This window comes from Antechinus flavipes, chromosome 2, assembly GCF_016432865.1.
Source record: "Antechinus flavipes isolate AdamAnt ecotype Samford, QLD, Australia chromosome 2, AdamAnt_v2, whole genome shotgun sequence".
Lineage (NCBI taxonomy): Eukaryota > Metazoa > Chordata > Mammalia > Dasyuromorphia > Dasyuridae > Antechinus > Antechinus flavipes.
In genome coordinates, this window is record NC_067399.1 from 61187198 (window position 1) to 61206375 (window position 19178).

General features: G+C 37.1%; 1 protein-coding gene and 1 long non-coding RNA gene across 3 annotated transcripts in view; one reads left to right on the forward strand and one right to left on the reverse strand.

Moving 5' to 3' along the window:
* The window catches only part of LOC127547910 (uncharacterized), a 351717-nt gene that overhangs the window by 329596 nt on the left and 2943 nt on the right, over window positions 1-19178 (forward strand). The window lies entirely within an intron of this gene.
* The window catches only part of LRRC36 (leucine rich repeat containing 36), a 59043-nt gene that overhangs the window by 13547 nt on the left and 26318 nt on the right, over window positions 1-19178 (reverse strand). Inside the window, exons 6-12 of the mRNA XM_051975008.1 lie at window positions 15778-15905; window positions 13601-13652; window positions 11775-12224; window positions 11004-11290; window positions 7117-7282; window positions 4580-4731; window positions 3826-3949 (exon numbers count right to left, since the gene is read on the reverse strand). Of these exons, the coding sequence (XP_051830968.1) occupies window positions 3826-3949; window positions 4580-4731; window positions 7117-7282; window positions 11004-11290; window positions 11775-12224; window positions 13601-13652; window positions 15778-15905 (1359 nt within the window). The remainder of the gene's footprint in view (window positions 1-3825; window positions 3950-4579; window positions 4732-7116; window positions 7283-11003; window positions 11291-11774; window positions 12225-13600; window positions 13653-15777; window positions 15906-19178) is intronic.

The following is a 19178-nucleotide window of genomic DNA, read 5'->3' on the forward strand; positions in this document are numbered from 1 at the left end:
TAGACATAATTAATAACTTCACCCAAGAAAACGATAATAATGAGACATCATACCAAAATGTATGGGATGCAGCCAAAGCGGTAATAAGGGGAAATTTCATATCTCTAGAGGCCTATTTGTATAAAATAGAGAAAGAGAAGGTCAATGAATTGGGTTTGCAATTAAAAATGCTAGAAAAGGAACAAATTAAAAACCCCCAGTCAAACACTAAACTTGAAATTCTAAAAGTAAAAGGTGAGATCAATAAAATTGAAAGTAAAAAAACTATTGAATTGATTAATAAAACTAAGAGTTGGTTCTATGAAAAAACCAACAAAATAGACAAACCCTTAGTAAATCTGATTAAAAAAAGGAAAGAGGAAAATCAAATTGTTAGTCTTAAAAATGAAAAGGGAGAACTCACCACTAACGAAGAGGAAATTAGAGCAATAATTAGGAGTTACTTTGCCCAACTTTATGCCAATAAATTCGACAACTTAAATGAAATAGAAAAATACCTCCAAAAATACAGCTTGCCCAAACTAACAGAGGAAGAAGTAAATATCCTAAACAGTCCCATCTCAGAAAAAGAAATAGAACAAACTATCAATCAACTCCCTAAGAAAAAATCCCCAGGACCAGATGGATTTACATGTGAATTCTACCAAACATTTAAAGAACAATTAACTCCAATGTTATATAAACTATTTGAAAAAATAGGGATTGAAGGAGTCCTACCAAACTCCTTTTATGACACAGATATGGTACTGATACCTAAACCAGGTAGGCTGAAAACAGAGAAAGAAAATTATAGACCAATCTCCCTAATGAATATTGATGCTAAAATCTTAAATAAAATATTAGCAAAAAGATTACAGAAAATTGTCACCAGGATAATACACTATGACCAAGTAGGATTTATACCAGGAATGCAGGGCTGGTTCAATATTAGGAAAACTATTAGCATAATTGACTATATCAATAACCAAACAAACAAAAACCACATGATCATCTCAATAGATGCAGAAAAAGCATTTGATAAAATCCAACATCCATTCCTAATAAAAACACTTGAGAGCATAGGAATAAATGGACTTTTCCTTAAAATAGTCAGGAGCATATATTTAAAACCATCAGTAAGCATCATATGCAATGGGGAAAAACTGGAACCTTTCCCAGTAAGATCTGGAGTGAAGCAAGGTTGCCCACTATCACCATTATTATTTAATATCGTATTAGAAACACTAGCCTCGGCAATAAGAGTCGAGAAAGATATAAAAGGAATTAGAGTAGGCAATGAGGAAACCAAACTATCACTCTTTGCAGATGATATGATGGTATACCTAGAGAACCCCAGAGATTCTACCAAAAAGCTATTGGAAATAATTCATAATTTTAGCAAAGTAGCTGGCTACAAAATAAATCCCCATAAATCCTCAGCATTTTTATACATCACCAACAAAACCCAACAGCAAGAGATACAAAGAGAAATTCCATTCAGAATAACTGTTGATACCATAAAATATTTGGGAATCTATCTACCAAAGGAAAGTCAGGAATTATATGAGCAAAATTATAAAAAAGTCTCCACACAAATAAAGTCAGACTTAAATAATTGGAAAAATATTAAGTGCTCTTGGATCGGCCGAGCGAACATAATAAAGATGACAATACTCCCTAAACTAATCTATTTATTTAGTGCTATACCAATCAGACTTCCAAGAAAATATTTTATTGATCTAGAAAAAATAACAACAAAATTCATATGGAACAATAAAAAGTCGAGAATCTCAAGGGAATTAATGAAAAAAAAATCAAATGAAGGTGGCCTAGCTGTACCTGATCTAAAATTATATTATAAAGCAGCAGTCACCAAAACCATTTGGTATTGGCTAAGAAATAGATTAGTGGATCAGTGGAAAAGGCTAGGCTCACAAGACAGAATAGTCAATTATAGCAATCTAGTGTTTGACAAACCCAAAGCCCCTAACTTCTGGGAAAAGAATTCATTATTTGATAAAAACTGCTGGGATAATTGGAAATTAGTATGGCAGAAATTAGGCATGGACCCACACTTAACACCATATACCAAGATAAGATCAAAATGGGTCTATGACCTAGGCATAAAGAACGAGATTATAAATAAATTAGAGGAACATAGAATAATTTATCTCTCAGACTTGTGGAGGAGAAAGAAATTTGTGACCAAAGATGAACTAGAGACCATTACTGATCACAGAATAGAAAATTTCGATTACATCAAATTAAAAAGCCTTTGTACAAATAAAACTAATGCAAACAAGATTAGAAGGGAAGCAACAAACTGGGAAAACATTTTCACAGTTAAAGGTTCTGATAAAGGCCTCATTTCCAAAATATATAGAGAACTGACTCAAATTTATAAGAAATCAAGCCATTCTCCAATTGATAAATGGTCAAAGGATATGAACAGACAATTTTCAGAGGATGAGATTGAAACTATTACCACTCATATGAAAGAGTGTTCCAAATCATTATTGATCAGAGAAATGCAAATTAAGACAACTCTGAGATACCACTACACACCTGTCAGATTGGCTAAGATGACAGGAAAAAATAATGATGAATGTTGGAGGGGATGCGGGAAAACTGGGACACTAATGCATTGTTGGTGGAGTTGTGAACGAATCCAACCATTCTGGAGAGCAATCTGGAATTATGCCCAAAAAATTATCAAAATGTGCATATCCTTTGACCCAGCAGTGCTTCTATTGGGCTTATATCCCAAAGAAATACTAAAGAAGGGAAAGGGACCTGTATGTGCCAAAATGTTTGTAGCAGCCCTGTTTGTAGTGGCTAGAAACTGGAAAATGAATGGATGCCCATCAATTGGAGAATGGCTGGGTAAATTGTGGTATATGAATGTTATGGAATATTATTGTTCTGTAAGAAATGACCAGCAGGATGAATACAGAGAGGCTTGGAGAGACCTACATGAACTGATGCTAAGTGAAATGAGCAGAACCAGGAGATCATTATACACTTCGACAACGATATTGTATGAGGACATATTTTGATGGAAGTGGATTTCTTTGACAAAGAGACCTGAGTTTCAATTGATAAATGACGGACAAAAGCAGCTACACCCAAAGAAAGAACACTGGGAAACGAATGTGATCTATCTGCATTTTTGTTTTTTCTTCCCGGATTATTTATACCTTCTGAATCCAATTCTCCCTACGCAACAAGAGAACTGTTCGGTTCTGCAAACATATATTGTATCTAGGATATACTGCAACATATCCAACATATAAAGGACTGCTTGCCATCTAGGGGAGGGGGTGGAGGGAGGGAGGGGAAAAAAAAAATCGGAACAGAAATGAGTGTCAATATAATGTAATTATTAAATAAAAAATTAAAAAAAAAAAAAAAAAAAAAAGAAAAAAGTAACTGTTGGGTTAGTGATCCAGTAGATAGCACCAGTCTTGAAGTCAGGAGGACCTGAGTTCAAATCTGACCTCAGACACTTAGCACTTCCTGGCTGTGTGACTCTGGGAAAGTCACTTAACCCCAATTGCCTCAACAAAAAATAAAATAAAAAAAATAAGAAAAGAAAAAAGTAACTGTCTCCTGAAATCAAACACAGGGAGGGTATTGGGCCTTCAGGATTAAGATAAATGAAAAGCTCTATGAAAAATGCTAGTTGATGAATTCTCTAAGAAATAAACTGTGTATGGTGGTAGGGAAAGACAATGCTTGCTTTGACTCTTAAATGCTAGGGCTTATTAAGAGTTAAAGTAGCTGGGGAGGGGGAGAGGCTTCTAGACAGATACATCTGAATCTGTATAAACATATGGATGGACTTACCATAACTGTGAGACTGGTGCCCACCCACACCAGAGTTGGATGCATTTTCCTCCAACAGCTGTACTTTTTCAGACAAAAAGAGATTTTCCTCCAGTACCCTGACCATCTTCTGCTTCAATGCTTCCTTAGGTTAAAAAACAAAAACAGAAACAAAGAGTTACCACTGTCCTCTACAATATCCTTGACAAATAGTTATTCAGTTTCTTGCTTGACAATTTCTGGTTATAGGCAAGAGCTGGCAAAGAACAAATGAGTTTCCATTTCTATCTTTTGTCTGGAAACATGATAATCTGAAGCATTTCTCTGAAGTTTCTACAATTAAAACCCTTAAAAACCCCACGATGACTGAAGTTTCCTTGACATGATAGAATTCTCAATGGAGAAAACCCTAGGAAGAGTTAGAAATGGTTCTTAACTAAACCTACAGATGAGAGCTTAAGGCCTTAATAATTCCACCAGGATTCCTGGATCCAACAGAAGGAGAAAGAATTTAGAGATCTTCCTCCTCTCATCAGACACCAACCTCTCCTGAACAGCATCTCACTTTGTCCACTGGAGGATTTTTCTGCCCTGCTTCAGGGTTATTGTGCTTTTAGACAGGTCTCAAGGTCAAATGTACCTTATCTACCAGGTAGCTTTGGGAAAAGTTAGTATCAGAGATTTGGTCTGACTTTTCTCTTTGGTTATAAAGCTGTTCTATGTTCCATACTTTATCCTTCACTACCAAGGCACAAAAGAGGGATGGGAAGTATACCAGATCATTCGGGATACCAGGGAACTGCCCTATATCCTTTAAGTCAAGGTCTCTTCTTCGTGAGGCTTTCAGGCTTTCTTCAGGCAGTGAACGGGTCCACTGTGGAGAAGGATTGGGAACCACCAAACTCAGAAGCATATCTCGGGCAGGACCTACAGAAAATTGAGTAGGGAAGAAAGATTAAGGCCTACAAGCAGCAGCACTGACTTACAATTTGTTTTGTAAAGTCATCAAATACATATTCCCCTTTAAAGACTTAATCCCATGATTTCAACAAGTCTTAGTGGGATATTGGTAAGTAATTAATTGTCTCCTTTTTCCAACTAACAGGAACCAAAAAACTCTTTGAAGAATGTTTTTGCTCTTCTATTTTTCACAAACTATAGTGTTTTGTAAGATATCCCAGATTTATGGTATTGGGAACAGGATAATACTTATTCTTTGTACCTTTTTAAAGGTCCTGAGAGTAGCTAACAAGTATACTAGTTAACAGCTGCATAATGCTGCAACATTTATGCAAATTATCTTTTGACTCCCATAATCAACTTTCTCCATTTTGTAAACCTGATGATTTCCTATATAAAACTAAGCATTAGGAATGAAAAATAATGTTATTTTATGAATAAACAACCATATCAGTAGGAAAGAATGCATTATCTAGATATCTGAGGAAAATCATGATAATAATAACAACTGATAATTACATGGCATCTTGAATTTCATAAAGTACTTTCATATATATTATTTGATTTTCTCAATCATCCTATGAGGTAGATGGAATATATTATATATTATGTAATATATTCAGCATAACATAGATGAAGAAAGTCAGAAAGTAAAATAAATAATTCACATTTATAATAATACCTTTTTAAGGTTTACAAAGCACTTATACCAAAACAACCTGTGTGGTGAATGGTACAGACATTATTCTCTCCCCTAAAAAGAGAACTGAGTGGTAGTAATAGTAACAATAATGACTATAGTAATAATTTATATAGAATATAATTTATATAGAACTTCAAAGTTAACAAAACACTTTGTATTGTTATCTGATTTACTACAACAACTATGAAAAGTAGGTCCTATTATTATTGCCATTTTACAGATGAAAAGACTGAGGCATGGACATGTTGATTGGGTCATACAGCTATCACATGTAAGGAAGAATTTGAAACTGAGTTTTTCTCACTGGTACTTTAGCACTCTCTCCATTACACCAGATGGCTCTTGTGATTCATCCATCCATCATCATACTATCTTTTAAATAGTAGGGCTAGTGTTGCATCTATTTTTTCTGATTTTTAATTCATTTCTTTCTATTACACCACTATGACCTAGTAAAATTCATATAAAAAAAGAAACTCAGAGATTTGTTAACAATAGTGTTCCAGAAGAGGACTGGTTAAAAAATTGTGAAAACAGCTTTCTCTAGGTTGAAACAGATTTGAGTTCATTGAATGCTCCGAAATTAACAGTTTTCCTCCTCTTCACTGGAGATCAGGCACAGACTGAGCAGGGCACTCTCTCCCCTCCCTCCCAACTTTTGAGTTCTATGAACAAGAGTTCTGTCTATAATTTAACCCACAATTGGTCATCCAACCTTTTCTTTAAGTAAGGGAAGAGGAGCCCAACCCTTCCAGGAAATGCACACCCTTCCTTCTTTTGGACAGCCCTCCTTGTCAGAAAGCTTTTCCTCACAGAAGGCCTCTACAGGGTTAAAGTTTAATACTCAAAACTATACCCAAGCTTTTAGGATGCCTGTATATTTGTCTTGATGAAATCTTCATCGACTCAGCCCAGCTTTGATCTCTAGAAATAAAGGAATGCAATTCCTTTTCTACAGAACAGTTCTCACATCCCCTTTCCTAAGTTTTCCCTTCTCTAAATTGAACAACTTGGGTTTCCCCTTAAATCATCCTCCATTAATGCAGCATGACATCTGAGGCCTTTCACCACTCTGGTTGCCCTTCCAGCTTCTTTCAGAAAGGAACATCTTTCCTAAGATACGACACCCAGAATGAAACACAAGGTCCCTAATGAACTCTTACTGGGCTATGTCAAACAGCACCATCAGCTCCCTAGTCCTCGGCCTACCCAAAGCATCTGAAGCTGCATCCTGTAGACCAGTGGTCCTCAAAGTGTAGTCCAAAGAATTGTTGGGGTCTCTGAAACCCTTTTAGAGAGTCTACAAATTCAAAATTATTTTTTATTTCTAATATAATAAATAGCTATAAATATAACCCAAGTGAACAAAAACTCTTTGAATGGATCCTCGATAGTTTTTTTTAACAACATAAAAATACTGAGAACAAAGGCTTGAGAACCACTGCTGTAGATTTTGAAGGGTACCATATCCCATCATGACCCACACTGGGTTTGTAGTTCACTTGTCTCCCTAGAGTTTTTCAAAACCCCTGCTGAAGTGGAATGGGGAAAAGAGATCCTGTGGTATCTGAGCATACAGATTCTATTGGGAAGGGCTCAGATGCCAGAGTAGAGCCATTCTTGGACTGAAAGGAGAAATGATCACTCACCCAGGAACTTCTTGTTGATAATCAGAGACCCTGAGCCGTTCCAGTGCTTGTCTACTAGTTCCAACAGCTGCCGGAGCACCCTGGCCACATGGGAAGTCCTGGCAATAGGTGGGGGACTATGGTTTCCTTGCAAACCATGCAAACTGCCCAGGTCACTAGAGAGAGGCTCAAGAAAGGAAGAAAGCATACCAACCAATGTCATTCTTACTCAGAAGGGGCAGCAAAGATCCAGAGGTTAAAGACGCACCATCACAGAATCTGTGGCCTTATTTTTCAAGTCAAGATCCAATATATTACATTTATCAATAACTCAGGTATAAGAATCACTGTTCTAGGAAAGATGCAAAGATACAATTCACTATCTGCTATACTGATACCTTTGGATAGTTTTCAAGGAAAAAAATATACCTTTTTAGTTCAATATCCTGCTGACCACTCCCATAAATTTTTCAGTCTATAATACTTTTTTAAACTATAGATCATAAGCTCTAAACCTATCATACCTAAAAAAAATTAAGGAAAAAAACAATAATGACTATATAAGACAAAAACTACAATTTACAGCAACTGAAATTTATAAAGCACTTTTATTATGATAACCATGCTTAGGAAGTTAATGTCAGAATCATTATCCTCAGGGCAATGAACAAATAGATCCTGAGAAGTTATTGACTAGGAAAGAATGTCACCCACTTAGTGTCAGAGCTAGCTCTCCCACCCCCAATTCCAGGGCTCTTTCTACATCCTGTGCCTTCCACATTGTTTTGCATCTGTGACCTACACTATACATATACTAGAGTGATAGGTACAAGAAAACTGACATTATTATTATTTCAGTAATAATCCTTGAGCAACATTTCTATAGAAAATGCACCATGCTAGGAACTGAAGAGATACAAGGAAATAGACGTCACAGTTCCTGTTCTTGAGGAGTGTATGGAAGTTACAGAAATAGTAATAGGAATAGAAAATCAATAGGAAGTCAAAGCAAAACACATATGAAAAATTGAACTGATACAGAGCAGTATGTGATTGAGTCTAAAATCAGTGTCAATGAAAAGTGCTGCAGGGATTCAGAAATAAGGAGCAATTTCTGTGGGTTGGAGAACTCAAGAGAAAACTGGAGGAGATAGGACTAAAAATTAGCCTTGAAGAATGTGAAGAAGGTTGAAGATATGAGAAACTGAGGTGCAAGCAAAGTCAAGAGCACAAAAATGTAAGAAAAGTACATTATGGGAAAAGACAGATCAGATGACAAACAGTGTGACATAACATTGGAGACTATGGAGATTGTAGGGAGCCTGGAGGACCAGATTCAGATGTGTGGTGACAGGAGAGGTTTGACAATGAAGAAAAAGTGAGAAAGGCCTTTGGAAGAGAGGGAAAACAGAAGCCAAGCAGTTCAGGAGGTGAGCTCCAGAAAGCAAGTGACACTGTATTCAAGAGGCGCAGTATTCAGGAGTAGCAGATGAGGAAATAGGCAGAAAAAACCAAAAAACCCAAAAGCATATGATGACATGTTTCTCCCATTCTCACAAAATCCAGCCCCTAGCCCCCAATCTATCATCCTGTAGCTCCTTACATTGAAATCCCTCAATCTTTTATGGTTCAGCTCCTTGATTAAGCTGTCTATACCAGTGCCTCCACTTCTTTTCTTTCACAGTTTTTTAGTTCTTTACAATCTGGTCTCTGACCTCATCGTGTACCAAATCTGCTCCTTCCAAAGTTACCATTGATTTCTTGCTTGACAAATATTTTTTTCAGTCCTCATCCTTCTTAAGCTCTCTTGCTTTTGACTCTATTGTCCAAGTTTTCATTGCCCCACTCTCTCCTAGTTCTCCTCTGACCCATTTAGCAATACTTTCCCCTTCTCCTTTGCTCCATTCTCCTGCTTACATGCATGTTCTGCAGGGTTCTGTCCTAGGTCCTCTTCTCTTCTCTTCTTATTTAGCTTGGTGCTTTCATCAGCTCTCTGCAACTGATCTCAATTCTATCTGTCCAGTCTTAACCTTGCATCAGACCTCCAGTCTTGCATCTCCAATTGCTGATTGCACATTTTAAACTAGATGAACAGTAAGCATCTTAAACTCAACATGTCCAAAACTGAACTCATTATCTTTTCTTTAGTACTTCTTCCTTCTCTAACTCACCTAACACTGGGGAGAAAACCACCATGCTGCCAAGTACCAGGTTCATAGCTGAGATTTCAGACTTAACTTCTCACTCTCCATTTAATTTGTTGCCAGATTCTGCCAATTCTACCTTTTTATCATCTAAGCAGCACCCTGTGTTTCCTTTGACACTACCATCACCCTGATACAGGTTCTGCTCACTTTATACCTGGATGATGGTTTTTCTGGGTAGTCATTTTGTGTCCATCCTCCATTTGCCTATAAAAGTACACGCCTGACCACATAAGTCCTCCAGTAGCTTCCTATCACATACAAGATCACATACATGAACCTCCATTCAGTTTTTAAAGTTCGTCATAATTTTCTTCTTTTCCAATCTTTTTTTTACCTTACCCCCCACACTGTCCTTGAAAATGCAAGATATTCCAAAACTCCCTAATACACAGGTTTTTGTTTTTTTTTTTCCTGACTCTCTCCCATATCTAGGATACTTTTCCTCATCTCTGTCTCCTGGCTGCCTTTTATGCCACTTTTTATCTCTTGTGTGTGTTGGTCACAGTGGCCTACATATTTATTCAATAGATATTTATCAAGGGTGCTTGGCACTGATGAAAAAAAGATAAAAATTACCCAGTGCCTTCCCTTACAGAGGTTCCAGTCTCAATCTACATGCAGAATATGACTCATCAACAGATTAAGTACAAGGAAGAGTAGAAAGTGATGAATGCAAAGAAGTGATCAGAAAAGCTCCAGGGGAAATGTGAATAGGGAGAAAAAGCAGCTGGCAAGAATCAATGACAAGTTATAAGGAGAGTGGCATCTGACCTAGGTCTGGAAGATAAGAGTTCTGAAAGGCAGAGGTAGAGGGAATAGCCATACTTGGCATGGAGGGTGTCATGAACAAATACATAAAGTCAGAGGATTATAGAGTTAGAGATAGAATTCAGTCAAGCCCCTCATTGTACAGATAAGGAAACTGAGACAGACTTGCCCAAGGTGGTCTCAGAGATATAAGTGACAGAGACTGAATTTGAACCCATTTTAAATGAGAGAAGGCATATTTTAAATTCGGCTGTGTCAAATTCCACTTTTAAAGCAACAAAAAATGAGATTAATGTGAAATACACTATAGATTTAAAATAAGTTGGGACTTAGGCTTGGAAGGCCTTAAATGCAAAGCTAAAAAGTTTATATTTTACCCACTGAAGATTTCTGAGAAAAGGAGTGGTAGGGCACAACCATAGAAAGAATAGTCTGGAGATAAGCAAGACTAGAGCCAAGAAGACTCAATTCAATGGGGACTTAATTAAACTCCAATCTGATGCCTTCATTTTATGTCAAAGGAAAAAAGTATGGGAGAGGAAAGTGCTTTGCCCAAATTAACACAAGGAGGAAGTTAGTAGTAAAACTGAGATTTCAATCTACTCAGCTATGATTTCAAATCTAGTGTTCTCCCCTTTATACTACATTAACAAGTCTAGCCCCAGAGTAGCTTCCCCACTGTTTCCTGTTTTTTTCTCCCACATTTGTAGTGGAAGAATCAGTAGAATTCACTCCACTAAAGGGCTGAAAGAACTACCTGAGACAAAGAGAGATCACAGGAAAATTCACAAACTTTGGCCTTTCCTCTTTAACTTCTGACATCAAAGTCACCTGTATGTTTCTGGTTACACTATTTAAGAATTTATCCCTATAAAAAGGAACATGGTCCTAATGAAGAGTTTTTATTAAGAGCACAAACAAACAAACACTTGCCTCATTGTTGGTAACATCTTTAAGACCATGATTTGGCACCATGCTTGAAAGAAGATTGTCCTTCCTCTTAAATCCTCTTCTAGTTGGGCTTATGGACCTTTTGGCCAAAAGTCCCCTGTCTTCTTGAGTCCCTTGAGACAGAAATGTCCGTAGAGAATTTCCCATAGCAGCATTACTTGTAAAGGAACCATGTGTTTGTGTTAAATCAGCAAGACCCATAGATAACTGCTGTTCAATGCTGGCCAGCAGAGATGACTCATTGTTAAAATGGCTTGTGTTGTACAGATCTGTGGAAGGAACATACCAGAAAATGAAAACTTTCAGGAGCAGGATCCATCACTTATTCGACAACCAGAACTCGGGGTCTATTAATATGGACAATTTGTTGGTGATGACCCTCACCCTCAGCCAGTGTATGTGTGTGTGTACCCATATCCATAGCCTGACAGACCCAACTAGAACTTGTCAGTTATCATCTTTGAAGGTTTAGGATTACCAGAAAGCTGCTGGCATTATTTCTACTAGATTTTAATTGGTGAATTACAAAATTATATGATCAGGGATCCCAAATTTCAACAATGAAAACTACTTTTTTAAACCATATTATGTACCAATTCACAATCATTCTAAGCTAGAGATTCCATGGATCACTGATGATCCCTGAATCACAACTCAAGATATATTGTTCTAGATGTTCAAAATTTCCTTGATGTAGACCTCTACTCTCCCTGCTTTGAAAAGGGCTCTTATACAAATCAAAAGGTTTATTACCTGAACTAAGCTTCAGCAGTCTTCCAGTGGCAGAATCTGAGTCACTCAAAGAAGTCATTATATCTCCACAGGAATAGGATGAAGGGGACTTTGTGTCATTCAAAGATTTTGTACTATAATCTTGGTAATTCTTGCTTCTATGATGAGTCTGGGATTTCTTGCTATAACTTCCATGTGAGGTTATGGAATGAGGATAGTGACTATTATAATTATCTAGATTAATATCTTTAGGTAACTGGTAGGGATGGATCTGGCTTGAATCACCCACATCCAAGCGTTTACTTGATAAGGCTTCATGGCTAAGCTGATAAACATCAGTCTTTGATATCAACTCTTTTTCTGGAGAAGAACCTATAGATTTATCATCTGAAAATGTTAGTCGGTATGCTTCTTTAGCCATCTTGTCTGGAGATCGGACTGAAGATTGGAGAGATGGGTAGCATCTGAATTCTAATAATACAACCATGGCAAAGAAAAGAAAAACAAGAATGAGAATTTCTCATGGACCAGAGGAGTATCACTGTGCCCAGGGCACATTTCCTCTTTAGCAGAGAAGGCTATCAAGTTAAGGAGGTTTAGATGGAAGGGAACACAGAATCAAAGGACTCAAAAATTAGAGGGTCATAATATTAAGAGTTGAAAGGGAGCTTAGGGATTCTCTAGAATGACTACTCTCATTTCACAGATGAGGAAACTGAGGTTTTTAGCAAAAGGAATTACAATAATAGAATATTAATAGATAGAAAGATGGTTATCTTATCCAGTCCTTATCTCTTTATTCCATTTTACTGATAAGGAAATAGAGACAGAGAAGAGAGCAATAATTCACTCAGTAACAGAAATAAAACTCACACCCAAGTCTTCTAACCCCAAGCTTGTTGTATTTGTCCCTCCACTATAGTGCCATCAAACCATGCTAAGGGCCTGTGAAAAGAATTTGCCATAGGCCAGATGGGAACCAACTTCTATTTGATTTATCAGGGACTTCCTTGGATAGCACCAATGGTATTATCCTCAATTTATGGGTGAAATTACTGACACTCATACAGATCAAGTGATTTGCCCATAATCCCACATCAAATGTGTGATAGTCAAGATTCAGGCTCAGGTCTTCTAATTCCAAATTGTGCCCTTTTCCTCCTACATCATAATATCTACTCTCTCATCTCTGGTGGGACAGCCAGGCTTGGATTATCCCATTTGCTCAGATTTAGAGAAATTCTTTACTAAGAGAACTGTGGCTCTCCTCTAGAAATAAAAGCTAAGACCAACAATGGGAACAACTTTTTAAGGCCATGAGAGCACAAAAGACACAGTCTCTATTCAGTTAGATATTTTCAGGAATTCCAAGACTCAAAAGATCTCTTTAGCAAATGCAAAAGATGCAACAACTCAATTAGACATGTTGAATATTGAAAATGGAACTCAAAGCACTGGAAGTATATCCTTTGAGGCAAATATTATTAAGTAGATATTGTATTTGTACTTATTCATAAGTTTTTAGCCTAGAATAATACAGGCAAGTCATGACGTTATGGCACATTTCAATAATAAAGAGAATTTTTCCTTATTTATCTTTGTACCTTCCTAGTTTCAAACATGATGTATTCATTACATATAAGTGATAATATTTTTGAATGAACATAACAAAAATCTAAGCATAACCAAAGAGATTAGAAATATTCCATCTTAAAGAAGGAACTACCCCAAGTACTAATAAGAATCCCCCACAAAAGGATTTCCAATGTAGGCATCTAGGATTGAGAATTATCATCCAATTCTTTTGAAACTTCATGACCTGTAGACTCTGAATGCAAAATATTTACCATCTTCCTGGTGACCATCACCCGGTAGCTCCCTTCTTGCCACCTCTTGTAGCTAAAAAATTTTGAAAAGGTAAACGTGAGACATGGAAGGTTATAGAAAGCAAAAGAATATAAAGTACATATATTAGTTAAGTACCCTTTGTTAAAGAAGAAATACTTGAAAAGAAACAGATCGAGGTAAAGGTCCAGTTTTAAGTCTACAAGAAATTCAAAGAACTGTTTCAGTGAAGACAAAAGTTAAATAAATATTAATAAGTTAAAAAGTATTAGAAAAGGTAAGAATGTGTTAATAAAGCTGCGAAAAACATATATTCTTTGTTTTGAATACTTTAGCATAGAGATAAGGCATGAAATGCTTCTCTTGACCAAAAAGAAAAAAGAAAAAAAAAAAAGGTGGGAGGAGGGACACACATAAATTTTATCATCTTCCAAAGTGACTTGAAATCTACTGAGGTAGACTGAAGTGAGGCAAGATAAGGTTGGGATATATCATCTTACTTCTTTTTGGGAGAATCTGAAACCACACAGCTTCCTTCCAAGGATGAATGGTGGATAAACTTAACATAATCTATTTATCAATTTGAAGTAATATTACTTCAAATTCCTCAATTCCTTCCTGTTTCCTCAATTCTAATTCAAATTCTAACTCTGACTTTGAAATTGAAATTAAATTCTAAAGTGAAAATTTTGAAGTCTTTTAAGTCAATTTCTTAATACAAAGTCAATTCAAAGGTAAAACAAATGTTAAAGACATTTCCCAGAGTTTCCAATTAAAATCTTCAAAGATTTCCTCAGAGATGATACCAAATATGTACTTTTCTATCAATCACCACTAAGGAAGTCATGTGTTATTGTAGGAAGGACCTTAGGCTTTCAAGTCAAAGATCTTGGGTTTGAATCTTAAGTTCTGCAACCTGCTACCTGTGTGATTATGGGCAAGCCTCTGTTTCCTCATCTAAAAAATAAATTGAAGTAGATGATCTTTAAGGTTCTGTCCAGCTGTAAGTCTAATGAGATGCCATCCTCAAACTGAGAAAAAATATTATTATTACAATCCATTTTGATTCATCAGGAGTTGACCATTCAACTCATCAATACCTAAGGGAATATAAACAAAGAGAGAACTTCAAACCCACTTGAGTAAACACTGACCCTTTTACCATATTTGTTCAAGCGTATCACTTAATGATTGCCTCCTCACCCCCCTCCTCACTGCTCAAAGGAAAATAGTGACTTTTCTTCTCTTCAATCTCATATGGTCACTACCTTTTGCTCACCACATATACCATCTTCTTTTTTCTCTTTCTCTGCTCCATTACAGAAAGACCTAGAGTAGTTTTTACCATAAGGACCCAGAAGATTGGAATTGAAAAGAACTGGAGATGAGGTGAAAAGCAAGATGTAGGAACTAACTTATAAAAGTACTAGTTATGTTCATGAAGCTTGTGGCTCTAGTGGCAGGTTAGGTGATGAAAGGTTGAGATGAACAGATGTGATACTACTATCTTTTCCATCTACAAGAATCATAGAATCAATCTTAAAAGTTGGAACCATCTGTTGGAATATTTTTCTATAAGTATCTTTTACAGCCAGCCTTATAGTCTTCTAAGGAAGTAACTATCTCAGAAAGCAACAAACACTTTGAGAGTTCTAAATATTGGGAAGTTCTTATACTGAATCAGTCTCAGATTCTTGTGTCTTCTTGCATCATTCTGTATACATCATAATCCTACAACTACATAAAGCTAACATGCTCCCAACTTAAAACTATTATGCCTTTCCAAGATTATATACCCCAAGTTTTCCCCCACAATCCCTCTTAAGTCATGGTTTTGAGTCCCTGATGACCTGGTTGCAGTACAACTTAACAACATCCCCCTTCCAGTGTGGTGCTCAGAGATGAACCCTAGTGATCTGACTGGAGTAGCATACTGGTGGGAGAATCACCTCTCTTGTCTTGAATATCAGATTTCTGTTATGGTAATTTATGATCATGTTATCTTTCTTGGCAGCTGCATCACAATGCTGACTCACAGTTTGACATGAACTGCTTTCAGAAATAAATGCCTGATAAAAATGATTCATTTATCTCTCAGCTCCTTCATAGATATTTGAGATATTTTAATATTTGAGTTTGCAGTGATTAATTTATTAGAACAGAAAGATGAACACATTACCTGGGTTCCCAGTGGGAAAGTGTCTAGCTTCTGATCATCTTGATCACTGGCTTGAATTGAAGAAACACTTGTTAGTGAATCCTTTATTTCCCGGTTGGGGAGAGGAAGAAAAAGCCCTTTGCTTAATTCTGTGTTAAAAGGAAAGGCACCCAGTGAAACACTGACCACACTTCAAAAGCACCATTCCCAAGAAAATATGCTATAAATTTTGACTGCCAAGTAGGAGGCCTCTAGACACAAATAGTGGTTGGGTGAGAAACATGGAAATAATCTATAACAATATATATATATATATATAAACCTTGATTCACTTAATAATCCTGGGTCACTAATATTAAGAATAATCAAGATCTATTCTTATAGGGAGAAGAACTAAATCTTTCAGTTGCCTAACATTTTAGTTCAAGATTAGGGAATCAGCTAAAGAAAAAAATGAATTGTTTCCTTGTCCTGTCTATCAGTATAAACTGTCACTGAACTCTACTACCTAAGGAAAGAAATGAAGAAAAAAAGCAGGATAGCAACCACTGGTTATTCTAAGCGTTTAGAAGCTTACAAATAGTGTTTCGTATATATATCGGGGAAAACATACAAATTATAGAAAAAGGCATTTAGATTTCAAAATAAAGGAATAATTCTCTGATAATAAAGATCAGACTTGGGAATGAGTTACTGAGTAAGCATGTAGGGCATCTTTGTTTTCTAAGATGGCTGAAGTGGTAATATTTAGAAATGAGGAAATAAGAGCCACCTAAACTCCTTTTAAACTCAAGAGATTACACCAAAACATTGGTTAACTTTTCATCATCTTTACAAATTCTTGTTCCACACTCCTTAGCTTGGTGTTTGAGACATCCCAAGACCCTGACTCCAGTCAACATTTCTCATCTCCTAATAATTTCTTACAAGAATTATTATATGTTACCTTCTAGGTATCTGTAAAACTTTGCCCTTGACCTTCTGGACTCCTTCCCCCTATATCCCTTGTTCATCCCTCCTTTCTGTCCAAGACCTGCCTGGCAGCCTTCCAATACCCAGCTCCAGTCTCACCTCCTCTTAGAGACCTTTCCCACCCATTTATGTGGTGTTCTCTTCTTTTTTAAAATATAAGATGGTTCTCTCTGAGAGCAGGTTTCTTGGGGAGGTTTTCTGGAGGCAGCCTTTGTTTCAGCTCAGAGTATAATAACTCCAAATGCAGCCAGCTGATAAAATCCAAACGTTTATTTTCTCTTTCCTTGGGTCCGGGTAGCTTTCTTAGAGGCCTCAGCTTTCCTTGGTTCTGAGAGCTCTCTTTGCTAGTCTTTTGCCTCTAGCTCAACTCCGAACGTCTCCAGTCAGCACCAAGGTGAAAGTTGGAATGAATCTGATTCCACCTCCAAGAGTGGGCTTGTGGGCTTCCTCCCAGAGTGCTCTGTGTCTGTCCCAGAGTGCTCTTTGGCCCTAAGAGCTTCTTGCTTATATGAGCTCTCTAAAGGTGTGAACACAAGCATTGTTTCTATCAGTTCCACTTAGTATCTTGTTTCAAGTTCTGGCCCATAACACCTCCTTGTAAGATCAGATCAATGATATCGAACTATGCTAAATTAGATAATTATTGTCTCTACCAACTCTAATGAGTTAACACTTTGTAAAGATTCCAACACATTTAACTTTCTGAACCACTCTTGACATCTGTGTCATTCAACTGACTCAAGCTTGTGCATATTGTTCTGCTGCTTTTTCCCCCCATAATGGTTTGGTATTCAATATAAATAACATTAATTATCTACTATGTTCAGGGCACTGTGTATCAGGGATGCAAAGAAATAGGATGTGACTAGCAGCAGAATCTAGAAGAATATTATAGACGTCTCAGTACAAGAAAGTGGCCAGGAAGAGGAGGAGGCCACTGGCCTCAACAATGCCAAGGGCCAATAAGACAGGGCCTTTGTATTTAGCAATAGAGCTCTTTGGTTACTTTTCAGACTTTATAATGGAGAAAAGAGGTAAGGCAGTTTTCAGGAAGTTAAGAAGGAAGTAGGTAATGGGTAAGTGAAGGCAGAGAGATGGCCTGTTTCTAAAAATAAATGATGAAAGAGAAAAGACAATAGCTTGAGAGGACAGCAGGCTCAGATGAAGTGGTCTGTCTTTTTTAAAGGATGTAGAAGACTTAAGTGTGTTCACAGGCTAGAGGGAAGAAACCAAAAGACAGAAAGAGACAGAAGATGAGAGGGGAATGATCTACTGGAAAAACTCTCAAAGGTAACAAGAGAAGGATGGAATCAAGAGCACAAGGAATGAGCCTGGCAGCAACCCAAGGACATCTCTGAGGCCGCAGTTGAGTTACAGTGTCTGACTGTGGCTGATTAGACCAACATTAGCTTGGAATGCTCCACCTCAGGTTGGACACAAATAGACCCTTTGAACATTTGGGGTAACTTCTTTAATTGTGCACATCTCACTTTTCTTTTGGGCTAATTCAATTCTGCTTTGTTCATAGAGCACAGCACCTTCTCTAATGAGAGTACACCATATTGGATGTCTCCCATGTCATCCAATTGATTCTAAAATTCTAAGAGAGACTTTGAGAGTGTCCTTATATTACTTTTTCTGACCATCTTGTGAGTGCTTACCCTGTGTGAGTTCTTCATAAAATACTTTTTTGACAAATGGACATTTGTCACTTGAAAAATGTGGCCAGTCCAGTAGAGTTGTGCTCTCTGCAGTAGAGTTGGAATGCTTGGTAGTTTAATTAGAGAAAGGATGTCAGTGTCTGGTAACTTATCCTGCCAGGTGATAGATAGTAGATACTCAGTAAATAACACTAATTTTCATAGTGTTTTAAGGATTACAAAGTGCTTTCTTCACAGCCTTATGATAGAACGGGTCAATATTCTCACCCAATTCCAAAGTATTTATTGATTGCCGATTGCTTGTGAAGTACTATGCCAGGTGCTGGGGATTCAACAGCAAAACTGAGGAATAGTCCCTGACCTGAAAAGGTCTGCATTCTACATAACTCAAGTAAACAGACAAAAAGTTTATACAGGATTAATTGAGCAGCAATAGAGCATTGATAACTAGGGGATCAAGAAAGATTTCCTGTAGCTAGTAGAGTTGAGCAGAACTTTAAAGGAGCAAGTATATTCTAGGTATAGTGGGCTGTCTGTCCAGACGTGCAGATGAAAGATCACTGTAATGATGCCAAGTCTGGAAAACAACCAATAGATCAGTTTGATTGGAACCCAGAATGTGTAAAAAGCCTGGAATGAGCCTGGAAAAGCAGACAAGTGTCAGATTGTGAAGATAACAAGATATGTTTAGGGATAGAAAACAAGAGTGAGACCCTGTAGAGAGAAAGTTCCAGAAGACTCCCAAGCTTCAGTATTCACCTCCCTCCCAAATACCAATCCTCCCAGGAG